The sequence below is a fragment of the Lemur catta genome, chromosome 7 (assembly GCF_020740605.2).
Source record: "Lemur catta isolate mLemCat1 chromosome 7, mLemCat1.pri, whole genome shotgun sequence".
Taxonomy (NCBI): Eukaryota; Metazoa; Chordata; class Mammalia; order Primates; family Lemuridae; genus Lemur; species Lemur catta.
In genome coordinates this window covers 94,640,354-94,661,499 of record NC_059134.1, presented here as the reverse complement: position 1 = coordinate 94,661,499, position 21,146 = coordinate 94,640,354, and the positions used below count along the sequence as shown (strand labels likewise).

Sequence of the window (21,146 nt, the reverse complement as noted above, 5' to 3'; positions counted from 1 at the left end):
TAAATAAGAAGGTGCTTGTTGAGGAGAGCAAGGACTTCAAGCTTAGGGGCTTCAAGCTCTGATAATCAGATGCATCCAATTCCACAAGGGTGACTAGTCATTGGGACCAGAAATCATACAAGTGTGTTGGCTGAGTCTTCCTGGTCAGTGCTTGAACAAGCAGGAAATGTTCCATTTTCTTGTCTGATTAAATTTTATTTAATGAAAACATTCATTCTTTCTATTTGAGATTTTTAATCAAGTTACACTCAAGTCCTGGGAACCATATTATTGTTTTAGAGGAGCTACATAACCTGGCTCTGATTCCTTACATGTTTCAGAAGTGTGGCATAAGGCCCAAAATTAATACTATGTGCTGCCTTGACATCTGATAAAATTGGAGGGACCTCGAATGGCCTAACTACAAGTTTTCCTCCCTGCCCTGTTCCTGTGGATAAGATCCCCTATCTGGATAACCCTCATTATCAAATGGACCACAAATGGACCAAATGCAATTCCTGCTTATCCATGAGTAGCAGGTTTCAATTCCCTGCCAGCCTATGGAATTACACAAACAAGCCAATCACATCCTCCTTAGCAACCAGGGGTGTCTCACCCTCCTGATACTACAAAGCCTGCCTCCTCCACCCCTGGTAGTTTACTCTTCCTGAGTGTAACCCCCACGTGGTCCTGTGTGTGCAGGGTCCTCTTCTGAAGGCTGAGTCTATATGACTAATCAACTGCTGTGGGTTTCATCTGTCCAGCATTGGGTGTCGTGTGTTTGGCCATCCCCTTAACTGTAGGGGATGGCCAAATGGGTGAGTAGGAGGTAATCAAAACAAGTAGTTTAATTTTTAGAGCATATATTATTAATAGTTACATACAGGTTTCAAAGAACCAATAGAGTGATTTAAACAAACCAGAATTTAGTTTCCTCAGTGGTAAAGCAGCTCTATTCCTCAAAGTCATCAGAGGCCCAGGCTCTTGGGTATCATAGCTACCCCACTCCTAGGACATGGCCCTCATCTGAATGGTTCTTATGGTGGAATCAATGCATCTTACTTGTGGTGGACTCAAGTTCATTCCCATACAAATAGCTGCAAATGCCCTCAACTCCATGACTTAAGACCAATTAGAAAAGCTCAAAAACTGGATATTCGAACATACTAAGATCTTAAACCTGTAAGCAATTAGGACACCCAGCCCCTCAAATGGAGTCTGGCAGAGTGACAGTATAGGATAGTGGTTATGAATGTAAGTCTAGGGATCAACAAATCTGGGTTCAAATTCCAATTTTGTCACTTGCTAGCTATGCAACCTTCAGCAATGTATTTAACCTTTCTAAGTTAGGTTCTACAAATGTGAAATGGAGTTAATAATACAAACTACCTCAAACGATTGTTGTAAGAATTCAGGGTTGTGAGGGATATATGCTCCTAACATAGAGGTGGACACAGAGTAGGGATTCAACAAATGGTAGATCTGGTACCTCCTCACCCAACTTGCCCAGAGAATTTGAAGGGGGTAGTACATATTCAGGCTCCAGGGACACTTTGACCTAGTATATAATAGTGAGATATGTAAGTAGAGACATAATGAAAATGTGAAGCCTTTATGTGGCTACCTTACGTGGCTACCTTAAAGGAGATTATTGTGAGGATCAATGAGTTAACGTGTTAAATGCTTACCATAATGCCTAGCACGTAGTAAATATTATATAAATGTGAGCTATTATAATTATTATATTATGGTCATCATATCTATAAGAGTATGATTTATTTGTCCTTATAAGAACCTGTGGGCATTTTTTACTTGCTGGTATTTAAATGTAAAATATCATAATGGGACGTTGTCTCCTTCCCCTAAGAAAGCTTCCATATGGGAGGTAATCAGAGTTTCACTCCCCCATTTGTGGCACTTTAGTGAAGTTGGCAATTGCTAACATAGTAAAAAGGGACACATACCACCATGCAACTGTACAAGGAAACAAAGCCAAATATTTTGAGGGTTCCTGACTGTCCAGGATTTTTTTCCAAAGGTTCTCTGTAGAATTTTCAGTATAAAAATAGGTGTGAACTGTGTGCTCTTTGGAAAGGAATGAGTTGGCCACTGTGGGGCTAAGATTGGTATTGTTCGGTGAACCAAATTCCTGTTCACTGATGTTGTTTTGGGTTGGGCTGACCTTATGAACTGGATTTCTTTTCAGATGGGTGTATTTTTCCTTATTGCAAATTTCCTTCAATTCATCAGCAGAGATTCTAGCCACTTTTCTGGAAGCTTGTAATCCTGGTTTGGATAGCTTATACACTTGCTTTTCAATAAATGCTTATTTATTTTTTTGTAGTTTCTGCTTGGCAGTGCCTGCTTTCCTTCTGGGACACGATTTTAGCCTTTTGTCACCACTCTCTAGTTTTGTCCCCTGTGAATCACTTCCTTCGGGTCACTTGAGTTTTTCTGCTGTAGAAGAATCTAATTTTTCTTAACAACCAAGTGGAAAAAGACCTTCCTATTTCTGGGCATCATGACTTGGGTGCAATCCACACATCCATTGCTATATTTATCCATACCACAGGGATTGCCATAGTCCCCAAAACGGCATTGCATTTTCTAACACAGCCCCCACCGTACTGTGGGTAATTTGTGGCAGGCCTACATCCTATTAATGGAGCTTTAAGAGCTCACTTTTCCCTGGATTTTCCAAAAATGTCTATTTACGCTATAACAAGATAAAATAAATTTGAAATAAGAAACATATAGCAAAGGGAAAGTAAAAGTATAGAGGTAAGATGCAAGTCATGAAGTCTTTACCATAGATGGTATAAAAGTTGGCTCAGAGATTCCTGGTAATCAACACAAAGAGAGAAACGTGTTACAAAATGCATAGTGTCTCTAAAGAACAAACACACCAGTTTTATAAGTACAGTGCAACTCTTCTAGAACTAATGTGTCTCCTGTGAGTCCTCCCAAAGAAGTCTAGTGAAGTGTCCTAATAACTTTCATAAAGCATAGTGATGGATTTCATGGACCTTTCATATAATACCAAAGCACAGTTAGAAGAAGCAATTCTGCCCAAGGCTGTAAAATGTGACTAATCCCCTCTGACACTACCGGGGGATAAAGGATGGATAAAATGACTTCCATGGAAATGCTGTGGGGGCCTTGGAGAAAAAAATAGAAATGAGAATAGTACCTGGTGACAGCTATCTGACCTTTGAGGCACTATAAAATGTCAAACATCACTCATGAGCTAAGGATTTGATCAGATTTGTTATTTGGGGCTATGATGACCAAAGAACAAATTTGATTTTATTGAACTCAATGATCTGTGTTCTACAGCCACCCCCAACCCTTGTCCTTGGCCAGCCCTTTTGTCTCCCCAAAGAGGAAAGGGAAAGGAGAAGGACAGAGTCTTGAGAAAGGCTGAGGGACTGCCCCAGGAAGGGATGTGAAAGAGCCTGGGTGGGGACACAGATGAGCACTCAATGAGGGCCTCACTTAAAGGAGCCAGACGAACTTCTGTGGGTTCTTTGGTCCCACACTGACTTTGTTACTTTTTAGCTTCTTTTTTTTAATAGACTTTATTTTTTAGAGAAGTTTTAGGTTCACAACAAAATTGAGCAGAAGGTACAGAGTTTCCCTATATCCCCTTGTCGCCAACACCGCCATACACAATCTCCCCCACTATCAACACTGTGCACCAGAGTGGTACATTTGTTACAATTATGAACCTACATTGACACATCATCATCCAAAATCCATAGTTCACCTTCAGGTTCACTCTTAGTGTCGTATATTCTATAGGTTTTGACAATTGTGTAATGACATGTATCTACCATTATAGTATCATACGGAGTAGTTTCACTGCCCTAAAAATCCTCTGTGTTCTGCCTACCGATCCCTCTCTCTAACCTAACCCTTGTGTTTTTAGCTTTCAATGAAATTCAGTTGAGCCAGTTGTGTGTGCTGGGACACTGCCTAGCAAAGACGGCAGTATTGGACAGGAGATTTGCTTTATTCACTATCACATTTCACATAGGATCTTTTTCACTAAAACCTGACTTAGCTCCTTCCTATGAGGGCCCATCAACTTAAATCTCATGATGCAACTCAGGAGATGGACAAATTACTTTCATCTAAAGATAAAAAAGGTTAACTCTTGCTGAATAATTAAATTTACAGCAGTAAAACTCAGCTATTACAGCCATTATTTAACTGATATTAATTTGAAGTTGTACAGTGTTTTCATTCTGAAGCTCAAAGAAATCAGCATGTAATTGGCACATGAGTTTTCATAATTGTCCTATGAAATATACAAAGGGGGATTCAAATAAATCCAAGAAAACAGGGCCTATGTGTTTCTACACATTAGCAGAGAATGGAGAAGGGAAGTGGATGATGAGAACGAAAGCTCAAAAATGTTGACAAATATTAATGAAGAAAAATTTTAAAACTCCTAAAAAAGAAGGATAATAATAGCTTTCTCTGAATCACTACTTAATCTGCACAGAATACCATCACCAACCGGAATCTATACTTACCGACCCCCCCAAAAAAGGAAAGAGCATTTTTTTTTCTAATTTCCCTTTTGTAGATTACTAATTTTGTCTCCAGTATGGTCATTTGGCATCATTTAGAGTTGAAACCAATGCTTCCATGTATGCTAAAGTTCACTAGTAAATTTAAATAATAAAAAAAACTTTTTCAAGCATGTTTTACCAAATTTAGAAATTTAAAACAAATTTTTAAGACTTTCAAAACTATATGTTACTAAAAATAACATTGACCTTTGATATTTGTCTGAGGAATCCTCTGGAGAAAAAAGGATTTCATCCATTGGAGATAAATGGGGCCAACTCATCTGCAGTCTTTGGTTTAATTAGCTAAACTCTTCCAGATGGAGAACATTCAAAGCAAAGGAATATTTCTAAGCCCCCTGGAATTGTTAATAAGCACAACAATATGTTACATGTAAGAGAAAGTATGTGTCCTTTATCTTTGAGGAAATGTTTGGTAGCATTATGATTTTCAGTTTGACTATTGAAAAAGAAGTGCTCTCATTTTACCCAACATTCAACAAATACCAAGTGCTTACTTTTCCCCAATGCTAAGCACCGGGGGTAAAAATAAGATACGACCCTAGTCCTTATGGAATCTCACAATTTCACTAGAGGTTGCATTCCCAGTGCCTGGCACATAGTAGCAGCTGGATAACTATGTTGAATACATAAGTAAATGGTATAGACACTTAAATAAGGAACTACATTCATACACTCATAGAGGTCTGAACAAATTACTGTGGTCAGAGAGGGGGACGGTAGCCTCAAGCTATCAGAGAAGGCTTCACAAAGAAGTTTGTCAGGTAGGCGTGGGAAAGACTTCTAGATACAGAAAATAGCACTTGTAAAGGCAAGGAGAGAAGAAACAGTAACATGTATTTAGGCAAGAGCTAGTAATCTGGTGTGGCTGGAGAGTATGTGTGTACGGAATGTGCCAGGAAGGTAGTGAGACCACAAAGATGGGTTGAAGCTCATGTGAGGACGACCCTGAAAGCCTGCTAAGTTTAGACGTGGTCCTTCACTTGTGTTGGTGTTTTAGAAAGATAACATGAGACACAGTATTAGAGGACACATAGAAGGAGAGAGGGAAGTAAAGGATAACAAAGCTTAACTGCTTGACTTGTGCCTAGCACTAGGATAGATCCTCTGCGTATTTACAGTAAATCTCATTTAATCCTTGCAATACTCCCAGCAGGTACATAATATTGTCCTCATTTTCAGAGGGGAAAACGCAGAGAAGTTATATAATTTTCCCCAGATCACATGGTTAATAAAAGATGGAACTAGGATTTAGAACCAGGGTTCTAAAATTCTCAATGGAGAATAAAAACACCATTGGGGCCAGGGGAGGTGCCTCACGCCTGCGATCCTAGCACTCTGGGAGGCTGAGACCAGAGAATCACTTGAGCTCAGGAGTTCAAGACCAGCCTGAGCAAGAGCGAGACCCTGTCTCTACCAAAAATAGAAAAATCAGCTGGGCATAGTGCCTCACGCCTGTAGTCCCAGCTACTCGGGAGGCTGAGACAGGACGATCGCTTGAGGTTGCAATGAGCTACGATGATGCCACTGCAGTCTACTCGGGGAAACAAAGCGAGACTCTGTCTCAAAACAAACAACAACAACAAAATCCAAAAAAAACACACCAATCAACTCATACAAATTAGTATTAGAAAAAATACACAGTGGAAGGCTGGAGTAAGATTGTGAATATTGAGAAAGACACACATGCAACACACAAGGAAAGAAAACCATGACTATACAAAAGGATATTTACAGTAAGGGAGATACAACACAGGAAGTGGAAAGATAATCACAGAAAACCACAACATGTGTTTTTAAAATGCAAAGCCCCAGGGAAGAGAAAGCAAATGATACAATAATGCCATTCACTCTGGCATCCTGTGCATTTGGTTTTGCTCTGTACTCTTTTTTTCCTTTTTAACTTTAAACAATTTACTATGAGAGTAACAAAGATACAGCTCATGATCTTGCCAGGCTAATGCTCTAAATCAGAAACAGATGGTGCCTAGTGTACCCTGTTTCCTAGAAACTGCAGAATTTTGAGGACAACACCCTCTCTGCACTGCACCACTGATTTCAGTTCCTTCACAGATACTAATACATGGCTAAATAATTTGGTTGCTGGGCATTGTATTGGAACATGTGTTCTTGCTCAAGAATTTTTTTGAAGGTTAAAACTTTTCTCTATTTTTATTGCATTTTTTTCTAATTGCAAAAGTAATTCCTTTTCATTGTTAAAATTTTTTAAAACACTGAACAAGAAAATAAAAATCTCCTGTAATCCTTCCATCCAGCAATACCAATGACCACTGTTAACATGTTGACAGAATTTTCCTAGTTCTTTTTCTACACACCCCTATGCATGTGTGTGTTCGCATGCACAAACACACACTTTATAGAAAATTGCATGTATAGAAATTGCTTTCTAATGTTTCATTCACTGAACAATGTATCATTTACATTTTTCCATATCACCAAATATTTATGATGACTGCTAGTATTCCATCATATTATATAAGTAAATTTATTAAACTCACCTCCTTTTTATTCAATGAATTCTATTAATTAATACCTACTGTGTGTCAAACTGTGCTTGGCACTAGGTGCACGGTAGTCAGTGAAGCAGGCAAAGTCCCTGCCCTCATGGAGTTTATAGTCCTATTACTGACCTCCAGCTTGTTTGAGAACTTTTCTTATTAAAAACATAGCACAGCCGGGTGGGGTGGCTCACACCTGTAATCCTAGCACTCTGGAAAGCCAAGGAGGGAGGATCGCTTGAGGCCAGCCAGAGTAAAAGCAAGACCCTATCTCTACAAAAAATATATAAAAAAAAAAATTAGCTGGGTAAGCTAGCATGTGCTTGTAATCCCAGCTACTCAGGAGGCTGAGGTAGGATCGTTTGAGCTCAGGAGTTTGAGGCTGCAGTAAGCTACGATGAGGCCACTGCACTCCGGCCTGGACGACAGAGCAAGACCCTGTTTCAACAAGAAAAAAAAAAAAAAAATATATATATATATAGCACAGTGAAATCTAGCAAACACTACCTCAGCTATGTAACTAAGCTTAATATCACTAGTGAAAAGTCACGTAGACAGCACGTACCCCTGATATGATGTGATAAGAATGGAACTTTACCTCTGTAGTCTTCCTCCCATAACCCTAGTCTAATCATGATTTTTTTTAATTAAACAAATCCAGAGAGACATTCTACAAAATACCTAACCAGTGCTTCTTAAAACTGTCAAAGTCATGAAAAACAAGGAAAATCTGAGAAACTCCCACAGTCTTGAGGAACCTAAGGAGACATGACAAGTACATGTAATGCAGTGTCCTGAATAGAATCTTGAAACAGAAAAAGGACATTAGGTAAAAAGTAAGGAAATAAGAAGGAAGTATGGGTTTTAGTTAGTCATATTATATCAGTATTGGTTCAATATTTGTGACCAATGTGTCATTCTAATATCAGCTGTTAACCTCAGGGGAAATGGGGAGGGAGAGTAGATGGAGCATAGAGGAACTCTCCGCGGTATCTTTGAAACTTCTTTGTAAATTTAAAACTATTCTAAAATTAAAAGTTTATTTTGGAAAAAAAAAAAACAAACAAACACTGTGATAGTCATTCTTGTATCTTGAAGCATATCTCTGACTGTTTCTTTTTTTTTTTTTTTTATTTCAGCTCTTCATGGGGGTACAAAAGCTCAGGTTATCTGACTGTTTCCTTGGGATAAAACCCCAAGGGTGAAATTGCTGAGTCAAACTGTACTGTAAACACATTTTCATCCACCAGAGATTATTCTTTTAAAGTGTTATAGATGTTTTGCTGACTTTTTAAAGATGTTTTCACCTATGCCTAGCATTTTCCTAGTTGTAGAGCACTGAAGATAGAAGGAAACCTAAGAGAGTATGAAGCCCAACAGATGAGCAAACTAAGGCCCAGAGAAGTGAAGTGACTTGCCCGAAGTCAAGCATCTAAGTTAACAGTGGGAAGAGGAACCCATATTCCTGTTGACTGTAATCTGTGTTGAACTGTCCTTGGGTTTGGCCGAATGAAGTAAAATTTTCTGGCCCATGGTAGAATCCATGATCAACAACCAGACCTGCATCTTTCTATTTTCTGTAGGTAATTACAAGGGTTTGCTTCCTTTGTTTTGGACATGGTTGCTGGGAGTTAAAAGGATTTTTAAATAAGTTTAAAGAATGGATTCAGACACCATTAATAGAATTGCTTGACTAAATGCCTGGGCAAGTCATTTTTTCTTTCTGAGACAGGGTCTCTCTCTGTTGCCTGGGCTAGAGTGCAGTGGTGTCATCATAGCTCACTGCAATCTCAAACTCATGGGCTCAAGAAATCCTCCTGCCTCAGCGTCCCAGGTAGCTGGGACTACAAGCACACACCAGCATGCATGGCTAATTTTTTAATTTTTTGTAGAGATGAAGTCTCACTATGTTGCCTAGGCTGGCCTCAAATTCCTTTCCCCAAATGATCCTCCAACCTTAGCCTCCCAAAGTGCTAGGATTACAGGTATGAACCACCATGCCTGGCCTCATTTTTTCTTTCTAAGCTACTGCTTTCCAATCAGAAAATTCAGAATTCCAATGCCTATTTCTTAGTTTTTTGACAGGGACCTAGGAAAAATTAAGTAGCTAGTGCAGAAGTACCTATCTGCAGAAGCCTTAGACAGAAATATCATTTAAGGAAAAGGTATTTGAATGAGAACAAAGGACACATTTTCTATTAAGTGGTCTGTCATATCCCAAGAAAGTTCATTTCCTTGCCCCTATGGTCTCCAGACAAGGAAAATCCCAGACTTGGCATTAGTAAGGAAGAAGAGGGCAATGGAAAGGAAGGGAGAGAATTGTTAGACTTCTTGGCTGCAATTCAGAAACAAATAGTTCCTGAGTCTGGCATTGTCCAGGCCAGCGTCAGGACTAGTCCAAGGAGGCAGACAAGGAACATTACTGTTACTGACTTGGCTCCACTCACCGTTACTCAAGAGAAACTGGTGCGTAAGCAGGATCCTGGAGGATGCAAGAGAAATATAAACAATCATTGGGTGTGGACTTGTGGTTGCCTATAGAAGCTTTGCCAGGCTTGAGATTGCAGTTGCACATTTTGACTTATTTAATTTCCAGACATTCTTGCAGGATCTAGGCAATGACAAAGGTGAGTTATTAATAAAACAAGACTAAAGTCTGGGATTTGGAAAAGCGTTGGCCTTTGACCTCAAACTGGAGCCTCTAATCAAAGTTCCTACCCTCTACTTAGGTCAATGAGACTCCTTGCTCTGAGATATGGAAGTGACTTATTTTACTTGCCTATAAACATCTTTCAGCACCTGCACCAAATTGAAACTTGGCAGGCAAAATGAGGAAGGAGTAATACTTCTAAAAACTCTTCCTATTTTTATGATTTGAAACTTTTTACTCTGTGAAGGGGTAGAACAGGAGAAATGTTAAAGAACTCTCAGGAGCAGATGAAAGGAAAGAAACAGATTGCAAAAATCTCTCAATTGATATTTACTGCCATCATTATTTCACAAAGGAAGACATAAAGGTGTGGGCGGGTTGATTGGCATTGCCCATGACTGTGCAGCAACAAAGGAAATAGCCCCAAGGTTTTAAGACAGGACAAAATGAGAAGGGAGATTTTGAAGCAGGTGCAACCCCAAGAAAGTCTTGATATAAATGAGAATCTATACTCCAAAATCTGAATCTCTAGCTTCTCAATTTACATGAAAAAGCAGTCCTGGGCTCTACACATGCAAACAAAACATTTTTATTGAATTGGATTTCTTTTTCTTTTTTTTTAGAGACAGAGTCTCGATATGTTGCCCATGCTGGAGTGATGTGGCTATTCACAGGCACCATAATTGCACACTACAGCCTCAAACCCCTGGGCTTAAGCGATCCTCCTGCCTCAGCCTTCCTAGTAGCTGGAACTATAGGTATGTGCCATCATGCCCAGCTGGATTGGCTTTCATCTTGGTCTTTAAGGTTAATAGTTATTATATTTTACTGGGATGACTTAACTGCTCCTATTGAGACTATTCACACATCTGATTCCTTGTTGATACCTCCAATTCCACCATTAGAGCTTCATTCCTTTGAATTAGATGGTAAATAGATTATATACATCATGTGTCAATTCGGGGTTAACTGATAGCAGCTATCTGAATCACAGTGTTGAAAATTATATTGAGACTCAGTAGGAAAGGACTCCCTCAACTGACTAGCAAGATGAGCCATAGAGGGAAGAGTGGCAACACTCCATCTGTTAAGGCAGTGTGTGTTGCCCATACCCTAACCTCTGGAACAGGCAAATTATTGAGCTTTTATGTGTCATTGGCACCTCAGTGTGAATTACCATAATGTCAGATCATGTCCAATTATACCAGAGCTAGTTTAGATAGGTACAGAATTTATTTTTTTGGGGGGTTTTTTTTGTTTGTTTGTTTTTTCAGTTTTGTGCCCTCACGTGGTAAGCACTTATATTTTTTGAAGCAAAACTCAGGAGGACATGTGGTTCAAGCAAGGATTCTTTTCTGATTTTGTGAATTAAATTGTGTGCAAGCTCTTTCAAAGATATAACAGTAACATTTAATTAATTATGTAATGAATCACAACATATTGAAATTTATGGAAAACATTACAGGAGAGGCAAAAATAATCTAGGGTGTATGGTCCCCAAGGATAAGTTCAAAGCACAGAATGGTCAGGTCTAGGTGGGAACTTTGGACTTTCAGGGGCCATCAGAGGACCCTGGTGTCTGAAGTCATGACGGTTTCCTAAGCGGGTAGAAAGAATACTGAAAAGGGAAGTGAGAAGTCACTGACATACTTCACTTATTCCACAATTTTGCTTTTAAATGCAAAATTTCTTCTGCGGGGCTCTGCTATGGGGGTTTCCTAGGGAGAATTTCAAAATTCTAGACACCCTGTCAGGGCAATTATTAAGTACATACACTGTCATCCAGGATTCTCCATGAGTTACCAACCTCACAGTGAAATTTACTCTTTTTAAGGAAGGTTCTCCCAGGCCCATACGTGGTAAAGCCCTCTATACTGAGGTTGGATCAAATTTTCAAAGAATCTTTTAACTATTTACAAAGGTTTTATCTAAATTAAAATAAAATTCTTATACCAAATACACAGTAAGAATTTTCTTAGTACTTTAAGCACTGAGTTGTAAGGAAAGACATTTAAGTAAATCCAAACCCTTCAGCAAGAAAGGAAACGCTCTCTACAGTATGACCCCAGCCTTCTCAGCCACTCCTCATCCCATTCACCCTGTGCCCTCAAGCCTTTTTGCCTGGAATTCTCTTTCTCCCTTTTGTATGTATCTCTTTTATAATATCTATCATATTTTACTGTTATCTCTATTTCTCCTTTGTCTCTCCATTAAACTGGGAGAATCTCAAAAGCAGGGAATGTGAAATTTTTATTCTGTCAACAAATACTTTGTAAACACACAGTAAGTGTTAGCCACCATACTAGACACCAGAGATACAACAGAGGACAAGGTAGACAAGGGCTCTGACTGCACAGAGCTCCTATACTGAGGGATATATATATATTTTTTTGAGACAGAGTCTCACTCTGTCACCAGGGTTAGAGTGCAGTGGTGTCATCATAGCTCACTGCAACCTCAAACTCCTGAGCTCAAGCGATCCTCCTGCCTTGGCCTCCCAAAGTATTAGGATTACAGGTGCAAGCCACCTGGCACCCATCCCTCAGGGATTTTTATAACCCCAACGCCTAGCACATGGTAGGTGTGCAATTAAGGCTGACAGAATAAATAAGAGATAAATGGGGATCCTGCCAAGAATTTGAAATTTAGTTGCTATGATTAATAGAGCAACATGTAGGTAAATGGCAATGTACAAAACCTAAAGAAATAGAAAATCTTAAGTCTTTTGCATTGTTATATCCCAAGTCATTGCTGCTAGCACTAACAGCAATTATTGAAAGTCACTGTCTAAATGGAGAATGTTGTCCAACATGTTTGGGTTCCTAGAACCCAAAAGAAAGTAGATTATGTAAAAAGGGTTCACTGTGAAATAATACTAATTTCAATTAAAGAAATTATCACCTAAAGTTAATTAAGTTCCATAAAAATGTAAGGTATTACTACTTATTAGGATATTCATTGAATTCACCATGTCTAAAACATGGATATGAAGGTCAAAGAAGGCTCTGTAGTCAGGAAAACAGTGTGTTCTAATAGATTTTTTTCTTTTTTTTTGAGACAGAGTCTCGCTTTGTTGCCCAGGCTAGAGTGAGTGCCGTCGCATCAAGCCTAGCTCACAGCAACCTCAGACTCCTGGGCTTAAGCGATCCTACTGCCTCAGCCTCCCGAGTAGCTGGGACTACAGGCATGAGCCACCATGCCCGGCTAATTTTTTTGTATATATATTTTTAGTTGGCCAGATAATTTCTTTTTATTTTTAGTAGAGACGGGGTCTCACTCTTGCTCAGGCTGCAGATAATTTCTTTCTATTTTTAGTAGAGACGGGGTCTCGCTCTTGCTCAGGCTGGTCTCGAACTCCTGACCTCAAGCGATCCACCCACCTCGGCCTCCCAGAGTGCTAGGATTACAGGCGTGAGCCACGGCGCCCGGCCGATATTTTTAACATATGGGGAAAATAACAGTAAAGTCTGGTTTTCCAAAATATATTCCCATAGAACAATGGTCCAATGAGTTACTCCTTGAAAAAAAGAGTATTCTGTAGGTCAAAGAGTCTAGAAAACACATTATGCATGTGGTCTTCTTAGAGCTTCACAAAGCGTACTATCATATTAATGTCTCTGAAAAGTTCTTCAGGAAAGATATATGTTTAAGTTTATTTATTATCATTTCCCATACTTACTTAAACCACCAAATTCTTCTTTTCAAGGGGTAGCTACTAAGTTAGGAAACTCTGCTTTGAAGTTCAATTTACAATGTTGTTCATTTATAATTACCCATTAGTGATGATCTGGCAAACCAAGACATTCTCAGAATATAGTTTTCAAGGATAAAAATATTTTTCTTGCGAAAGTATCTGTAAATAAAACTTGCTGCACAAACAATAATCTTGGGAACATTCTGCATTTGGTTTCTAAATGAAGTCACTACCTAACCACTAGATGGCAATATGATTCAATTTATGTTACAACCATACCACAGACTAGTAATAGTTCAAGAGGTATTTAAATTTTCTAGAAATGTATATATGCATTTATTCATTCATTTAGTTACTCCTCAAACATTTACTAGGTACCTTTAAATTCCCAGAACTCTTATGGATTTGGGAGATAAGAAGAATGAGACAGTGATCCAAACCTAAAGGAGCTCACTGTCAAAAAACTGTAATTCTGGATTGATTGGGCTGTGGCTCACGCCTGTAATCCTAGTACTCTGGGAGACCAAGGCAGGAGGATTGCTTGAGCTCAGGAATTCAAGACAAGCCTGAGCAAGAGTGAGACCCCATCTCTGCCAAAAAAAAAGAAAGAAAGAAAAATTAGCCAGGAGCAGTGTCTCACGCCTGCAGTCCCATCCCAGCTACTCAGGAGGCTGAGGCAGAAGGATCACTAGAGCCCAGGAGTTTGAGATTGCTGTGAGCTAGGCTGACGCCATGGCACTCCAGCCTGGGCAACAGAGCAAAACTCTGTCACAAAAAACAAAAAAGAAAAAAATCTGTAATTCCTAGATTTCTAGGAAAGTGAAAGATGCCTCTGAGAAAAAATAAATAAACATGATTACATTAAATATGATTAAACATTGATTGCATAACACATTGTTATTTTACAAACATGAAAAATTTTAAAGTATACATTGAAGAATTGAGAAAATACTGTGTATGGAAAGCATTGTGCTATAAAAGCATCTAAGAAATGATCATAGTATGAGATAACTATGGCCCAAAGGTAGTGTGCACTCAGAAGTCAATCTTGACTAACAGAGGTCATGCTCAGTCCTTGGTCCTAGGAAATTTCTGTTCCCACAAGATGGGTTCAGTTCAGAGCCTGGAATTAAGGAGGGATGAAGGTGGAGATTGTCTCTGGCTGTTAGGCCACCAACCCAGAGCTTTAGTGCCAGAAGAGAGCTTGAAGATCACCCTATTCTAAGAAACTGAGATACAGAGATGTTGAGTGGCTTGCCAAGTGACAAGGGGCTAGTTGAGACAGGGCTAGAACTTAAATCCAAGCCTTCTAATGCCCAGCTGATGTTCTTTCCAATATTTCACCATCAATTTTGGAATTTAGAATAGATCTTCCCTAAACTCCTTCCTTTTCCAAATTCTCTTTCCCTGCTGGCTGCTCATCCTTAGGCAAGGGGTGTGTGTGAGAGAGAGAGAGAGAGAGAGAGAGAGATGTTGGATTCTCCAGAAAACAGACTTGAGGAAAGAGTTTTACACGCACAAGCTTTATTGGGGAGCACCTCTAAGGAACTGAGAGGCATAATTGAGAGAAGTTGAACTACAACACAGTAGCAACAGAGCCCTTGGCCATCCTACACAGTGCTCTGGAGTTGAGATGGTCCTTCAGAGTTGTTCTAGATCAAGGCAAGGGGGCTGGACCTTTATGCTTCCACACTGACCCATCACTGGATGCAGGGGGCATAACCATAGGCAGCTCCCTTCAGCTAAGGGCAGAAGTCAAGGTGTCAGCAGGGCCCTTGGGGAGAATCCATTTCTCTGCCTTCTCCATCTTCTAGAGGCTGACCACATTTCTTGGCTCACTGCCCCTTTTCTCCATCTTAAATGACAGCAACATCACATACCTCTGACCTTTCTTCTGTCCTCACATCTCTCTTTCTGATCTCAGCAGAGAAACAGTCTCTGCTTTCAAGTACTATGTGATTAGATTGGGCTCACCTGCATAATCCAGAATAATTTACCCATTTCTAGGTCCTTAACTGTAATCACACGTGCAAAGTCTTTTTAGCCATGTGAGTTCACAGGTTCCAAGGATTAGGACACAGACAGGTTTATGGAGGGCTATTCTATCACAATCTGGATTAAACATTTTTGGCATTAATATTTTATATGTTCATAGCAACATTATTATGTAATATTAACATTTATAATATAATTATTATATTATTTTATTATTATAGCCAAAAAGTGGATACAAACCAAATGTTCAAGAACTGATGAATGTATAAATAAGATATGGAATAGCCATTCAACAGAATATTGTTCAGTCATAAAAAGGAATAAAGTACTGATTGATGCTGCAACATGGGTAAACCTTGAAAACATTATGCTAAGTTAAAGAAGCCATACACAAATGACCATATATGTATGATTCCATTTATATGAAATGTCCAGAATAGACAAATCTATGGAAACATAAACTAGATTACTAGGTAGTTTCCAGGGGCTGAGGAGCGGGAAATGCGGAGTGATTGCTAATGGGTACGGAGTTTCTCTGGGGGAGGGGGTGATAAAAATGTTCTAAAATTTGATGGTGATGATGGTTGCAAACCTATGTGAATAGACTTAAACCATTGAATTGTACACTTTAGAGGGGTGAATTTTATAGTATGTGAATTATAACTTAAAGCTGTTTATAAATGGTTTGCAGGTGATACTGCATCCTATATTTTGTATCACACCAGGAACCACTTTATACCTGGTTGTCCCTATTCACGAGTAATGCTAAGATTGAGCTGTGGGTTAGGGTGGTGACAACTGATAAAAACTGTATTGTTAACAAGTGCTTCAGAAAAGTTATCTACCTGACAGGAATAATACTACCCTATAAGGATGTTATGAGGATGCAAGTAGAATGTATGTAAATATTTAGTAAATCATAAACATTGTGGGTAGAGTAATGGCTCTTCTAAAGATGTTCATGTCCTAATCCCTGGAGCCTGTGAATATGTTACCTTATAGTTCAGAGTTCATAGCAAATTTGTTATTAAATTTGAGGACCTAGAGATGGGGAGGTTACTCTGGATTATTCAAGTGGGCCTACCCTAATCACATAAATCCTTACAAGCAGAGAACCTTTCCAGCTGAGGTCAGGGAGAGATGTAATATTGCTGACTTTGAAGATGGAGGAAGGGGGCCAAGGAATATGGTGGCCTCTGGAAGCTGGAAATGAGAAGAAAAGAGATTCTCCATTAGAGTCTCCAGAAATAGCACAGCCCTGCTGACACCTTAAGTTTAACCCAGTGAGACCAACATTGGACTTCTGACCTACACAAATGTAAGATAAGAAATTTTGTTTAAGCCACTAAATCTGAGGTAATTTATTACAGCAGCAATGGAAAAGTCATATAATAAAGCACACAGAATTCTAATAAAAAGATGACTAACATATCCAAGTGAAGTAGTTCAATACAGTAAAACTCAAATTACCCCAACCCATGGTGGAAGTACAATTACATTAAAAACATAAACAAATTCCACTAACTTTTGCCCCCACCCACTCAGGCACCTTCAATCTCTGCTAGAGTCCCTCAAGCATTTCTGGGAGTATCCAGGGAGTGTCTGTGTTCATGAATAACCTTCTCACGAAGCAATCCATTTGCAAGCAATCTAGGTAACTCTACCAGGTAAGAATTGCAGTGCTGGGCTCCAGTCTTTTTAGAGAACCACCCCTGCTCTATTGAACACGAGTCCTTGCCAGGTACTTACCCCATCCCTTTGGCCACCACAGACTTCTAGAAGGCATCTCCTCCAATGTGCTGGAGCCTTTAAATGGGCAAAACTGTTCTGGGATCATTTGCACAAGGGGAATGGTGGCACTCTTCAATGTTTTATAGAATTTGTAATGAACTTGGTCTCTTTTTCCTTTTAGTCTTCCACTCAGCTCTCCAAAGGCCTCAGATGCAAATCCAGTGGCAGCTGGGGAGAGCAACAAATCATATTGTACTCAAAATGATCCCTCCACTACAACTAGGTCCCGTAGCATTGAATTGCTACAGGGTTCGCTCTCCCCTAAAGCAAAATTGTTTCCCAAGTCTCTTTTTAGTCCCCTTGAAAATAGGTTTCCCAGCATGCCAATATCACCAGTTTGACAGACGTGCCCAGATATGACTAAATACCACTTGGACTCAAGTTAGGCTCCCACAATATGAAGAAGGCAGTGTACAATTGGGACAAATAAGTGTTTCTCATTCAAGGACCTTCAGGTGTGCAAACAAGGGAGATAAACTTGAATAGGGAGAAAGGCCTTGAAAGTCAGGGCAACAGAGAACCCCTGAAAGTTTTTAAGAAGAAACACCACAGTATAATTGGTGTTTAGGAACATTTACCTCATAGTGCATTTGTAAAATGGAGAGGTAGGGAGAGAGAGCAAGAGCAGAGTAAGATCAATTAGGGAGTTGTTTCAGTGATCTAAGAATGAAACGTTGAAGGCTGTACGAAGAAAAGTGTGAAGGGAAAAAATATTCCTGGTATACATTGCTGCCTAAAAAACAACCCAAAATTTTAGTGGCTTAAAATAGCAATAATGGCCTGGTGCAGTGGCTCATGCCTATAATCCCAGCACTTTGGGAGGCCAAGGCGAGAGGGTCACTTGAGGCCAGGAGTTCAAGACCAGCCTGGGCAATATAGTGAGACCCTCATCTCCACAAAAAATAAGAAAAACTAGTCGGACACAGTGGTGCACACCTGTAGCCCCAGCTACTCAGGAGGATGAAGCAGGAGGATCTCCTGAGTCCAGAAGTTTGGGGCCAACCTGGGCCACACAGTGAAACCTCATGTTTTTTTTTATAAAAAGGTTTTTAAGTTAAAAATAGCAATCATGTATTTACCTGATGAATCTGCAATTTGGACAGAGTTCAGTGGTGACTCATCTCTGCTCTACAAGTAACACTTATGAAACCTCAGCAGGTTGCAGTATCAATGCTTAATTAAACACATTATTATGTTTCATTACAATAGATTACACGAATACCCTCTCGATAAGAATGACAAAAAGTCCCTGTCCCCTTCACTTTCCCTCTTCCCACATGTCACTGAAGGGTGAAGAAAGGGAGACCCAGCGGAGATCTACAGACGGACACTCTGACGGAGGCAGAGGTGATCGCAAACTTGGGGGCCAGCAGAGGACGGATCCCAAGTTTGCTGAACGGCCGGACCTGTCCGGACCTCGCCCCTCTCGGGAGACAGCCCCGCCGCCAGCGCCCGCGTTTTTAAAGTGGAAACAAACCCGGCGCCGCCCCCTGCTCTGAGGCCGCCGGGAAAAGGGCACCGCCCTCCGGAGCACGCGAGCCAGCCAATGGAAGAATCCCGCAGAAAGAGTCGGCTTCCACAGCCCCTTTCTCTTCTGGCTTCCTCCCCGCCCACCTTCACTCTCATGGTAAAAGCCCCGCAATAAAAGGTCGGACCCGCCTTTTCCTCCCCACAGTGCTTCACCTGTCCGCCGCTGCCCTCGCCCGGCCCCCGGAAGTGACGGCAGCCGCACGGCCCCGCCCGCGTCCCGTCGAGCATCGCGGCGGCGGCGGGAAGATGGCGGCGGCGGGAGCTCTGGAACGGAGCTTCGTGGAGCTAAGCGGAGCTGAGCGCGAAAGGCCGAGGCATTTTCGGGAATTCACAGTCAGCGGCATTGGTACGGAAGTGGCCAGGGAGGGCGCGATCCGATCCTTCCCCTCGGGATCCTCCCTTGGGTCTCTGACCGCCCCCTGGTTCATCCTCCTGAGTCCACATGCCCATAACCCCTGGATCAGAGCTTCCTTGGTGTCCGACGTCTTCGTCTTTTCTTTCCCTTCTCTTTGTATGGGTTGTCAGTCCGTCACACTCTGCTTTCTCAGCCCCTCAGTCCCTGTCATCCCCAGAGAACCATGCGTGCAGGCTGACCGCGTTCATTTTGCAGGGACTGCAAATGCTGTGACTGGCGCTGTGAAATACAGTGAGAGCGCGGGAGGCTTCTACTATGTGGAAAGTGGCAAGTTGTTCTCCGTCACCAGAAACAGGTTCATTCATTGGTAAGTGTTGTGCTTCGCCAAAACCCCCTGGAAGGTGGGGTTCGGTGTATGGATTTTTCTCGCTATCGCCAGTGTCATTCTATGAAGCGATAATCAACACTTAGGAAAAGAGAAAGACTGTCATGTCAGAATCAGGGGAAGACCAAGGAGACATAGAGTTCTAGAAGAGGTACCCCTCAAGCAACACTAAAAGCAGAGGGAATGTAACTTAGGGGATAAAGCTTGTAAGACCAGTTTTAAACATGAACCCATTACATAGTGCTTTACAGCTTTCTTCGTTCCTCAAATATGATTGGAGGTTCTACACGTCAGGCAATATGCTAGGTACCAGGATGAAATGATGAACAAAACAACTACCATTTTCATTATACAAGATGATGTAGCAGTGTAAGAATAGATGTGGACCTACCTTTCATGGGGCTGTTTTGTGGAGAAAAGAGACATTAAACTGATTACCACAACACAGGTATCTAAATACAAATTTTCATACTTGCCCTAGAGGAAAAGTATAGGGGTTATGAGAGGCTAATGGGAGAACTAAATGTTATTAGTAGGGCAGGAAGGGACTTTAGGGAATTCAGTTTGAGATCTGAAGGATGAAAAGTTAGCCAGGCATGGGGATTGGGGCAGAGAACAGTCCAGCAAGCAGGATCACCATATAGAAAGTCCTTGGCAGGTTTGAGGGACTGACCAGAGGTCTGTGTGGCTTAAGTGCGTCCGGTAAAACAGAAAGTGATGTGGTGATGTGAGAGATGCTGACGCTGGAAAGATGGCAGGACTCAGACCATGAGGGACTCTTGGGTCATTTTTTGAGGATTTTTGGATTTGACCCTAAGAACATTGAACCATCATTGAAGAGTTTTTGAAGAGTTACTAAAATGATCAAAATTGCATTTTTAGAGTATCAGTCTGTTTTGTGGAAAGTGGATTTGGGTTGGATGAGTATAATACCAAAAAAAGACTTGCTTTTATGACAGCCCACTTAAGGGATGCTGGTGGCTCAATTGTGGGAATTATTAGGAAAAGAGAAGATGGATTTAAGATACATTTAGAAGGTAGCTGCCCTAGGACTTGGTAATAGATTGAATGTGGGGTAGGGGATCTTAAGGGAAAGGGAGGGAGCAATGACAGCTCCCTGGTTTCAGATGTGACTAACCAGATATGGTTGGGGAGGAGTTGCCATTTACTGAGATATAGAAATGGATTTTGGAGATATTTGAATAATTCTTTTGGACATACTAAATTTGAAGTACTTGGGCATCAGCCCGTTGGAAATGTCAAGTAGGTGTTGAAATTTATAAGTCTAAGGCTCAGAAGAGAGACTTATGTTAGAGATATAAATTTAATTTATTATTATTATTATTTTTTTTTTTTTTGAGACAGAGTCTCACTCTTGCCCGGGCTAGAGTGCCATGGCATCAGCCTAGCTCACAGCAACCTCAAACTCTTGGGCTCAAGCAATCCTACTGCCTCAGCCTCCCGAGTAGCTGGGACTATAGGCATGCGCCACCATGCCCGGCTAATTTTTTATATATATTTTTTTAGCTGTCCATATAATGTCTTTCTATTTTTAGTAGAGACAGGGTCTCGCTCTTGCTCAGGCTGGTCTCGAACTCCTGACCTCGAGCGATCCTCCCGCCTCGGCCTCCCAGAGTGCTAGGATTATAGGCG

The 21,146-nt window shown here is 40.7% G+C and overlaps 1 protein-coding gene across 1 annotated transcript in view; it reads left to right on the top strand.

Moving 5' to 3' along the window:
- Positions 1-18,818: 18,818 nt before the first annotated feature.
- Positions 18,819-21,146, top strand: part of NUP160 (nucleoporin 160) — a 53,814-nt gene continuing 51,486 nt past the window's right edge. The window contains exons 1-2 of the mRNA XM_045558070.1: positions 18,819-19,099; positions 19,364-19,475. Coding sequence (XP_045414026.1) covers positions 19,000-19,099; positions 19,364-19,475 — 212 coding nt within the window. The 5' untranslated portion in view covers positions 18,819-18,999. The remainder of the gene's footprint in view (positions 19,100-19,363; positions 19,476-21,146) is intronic.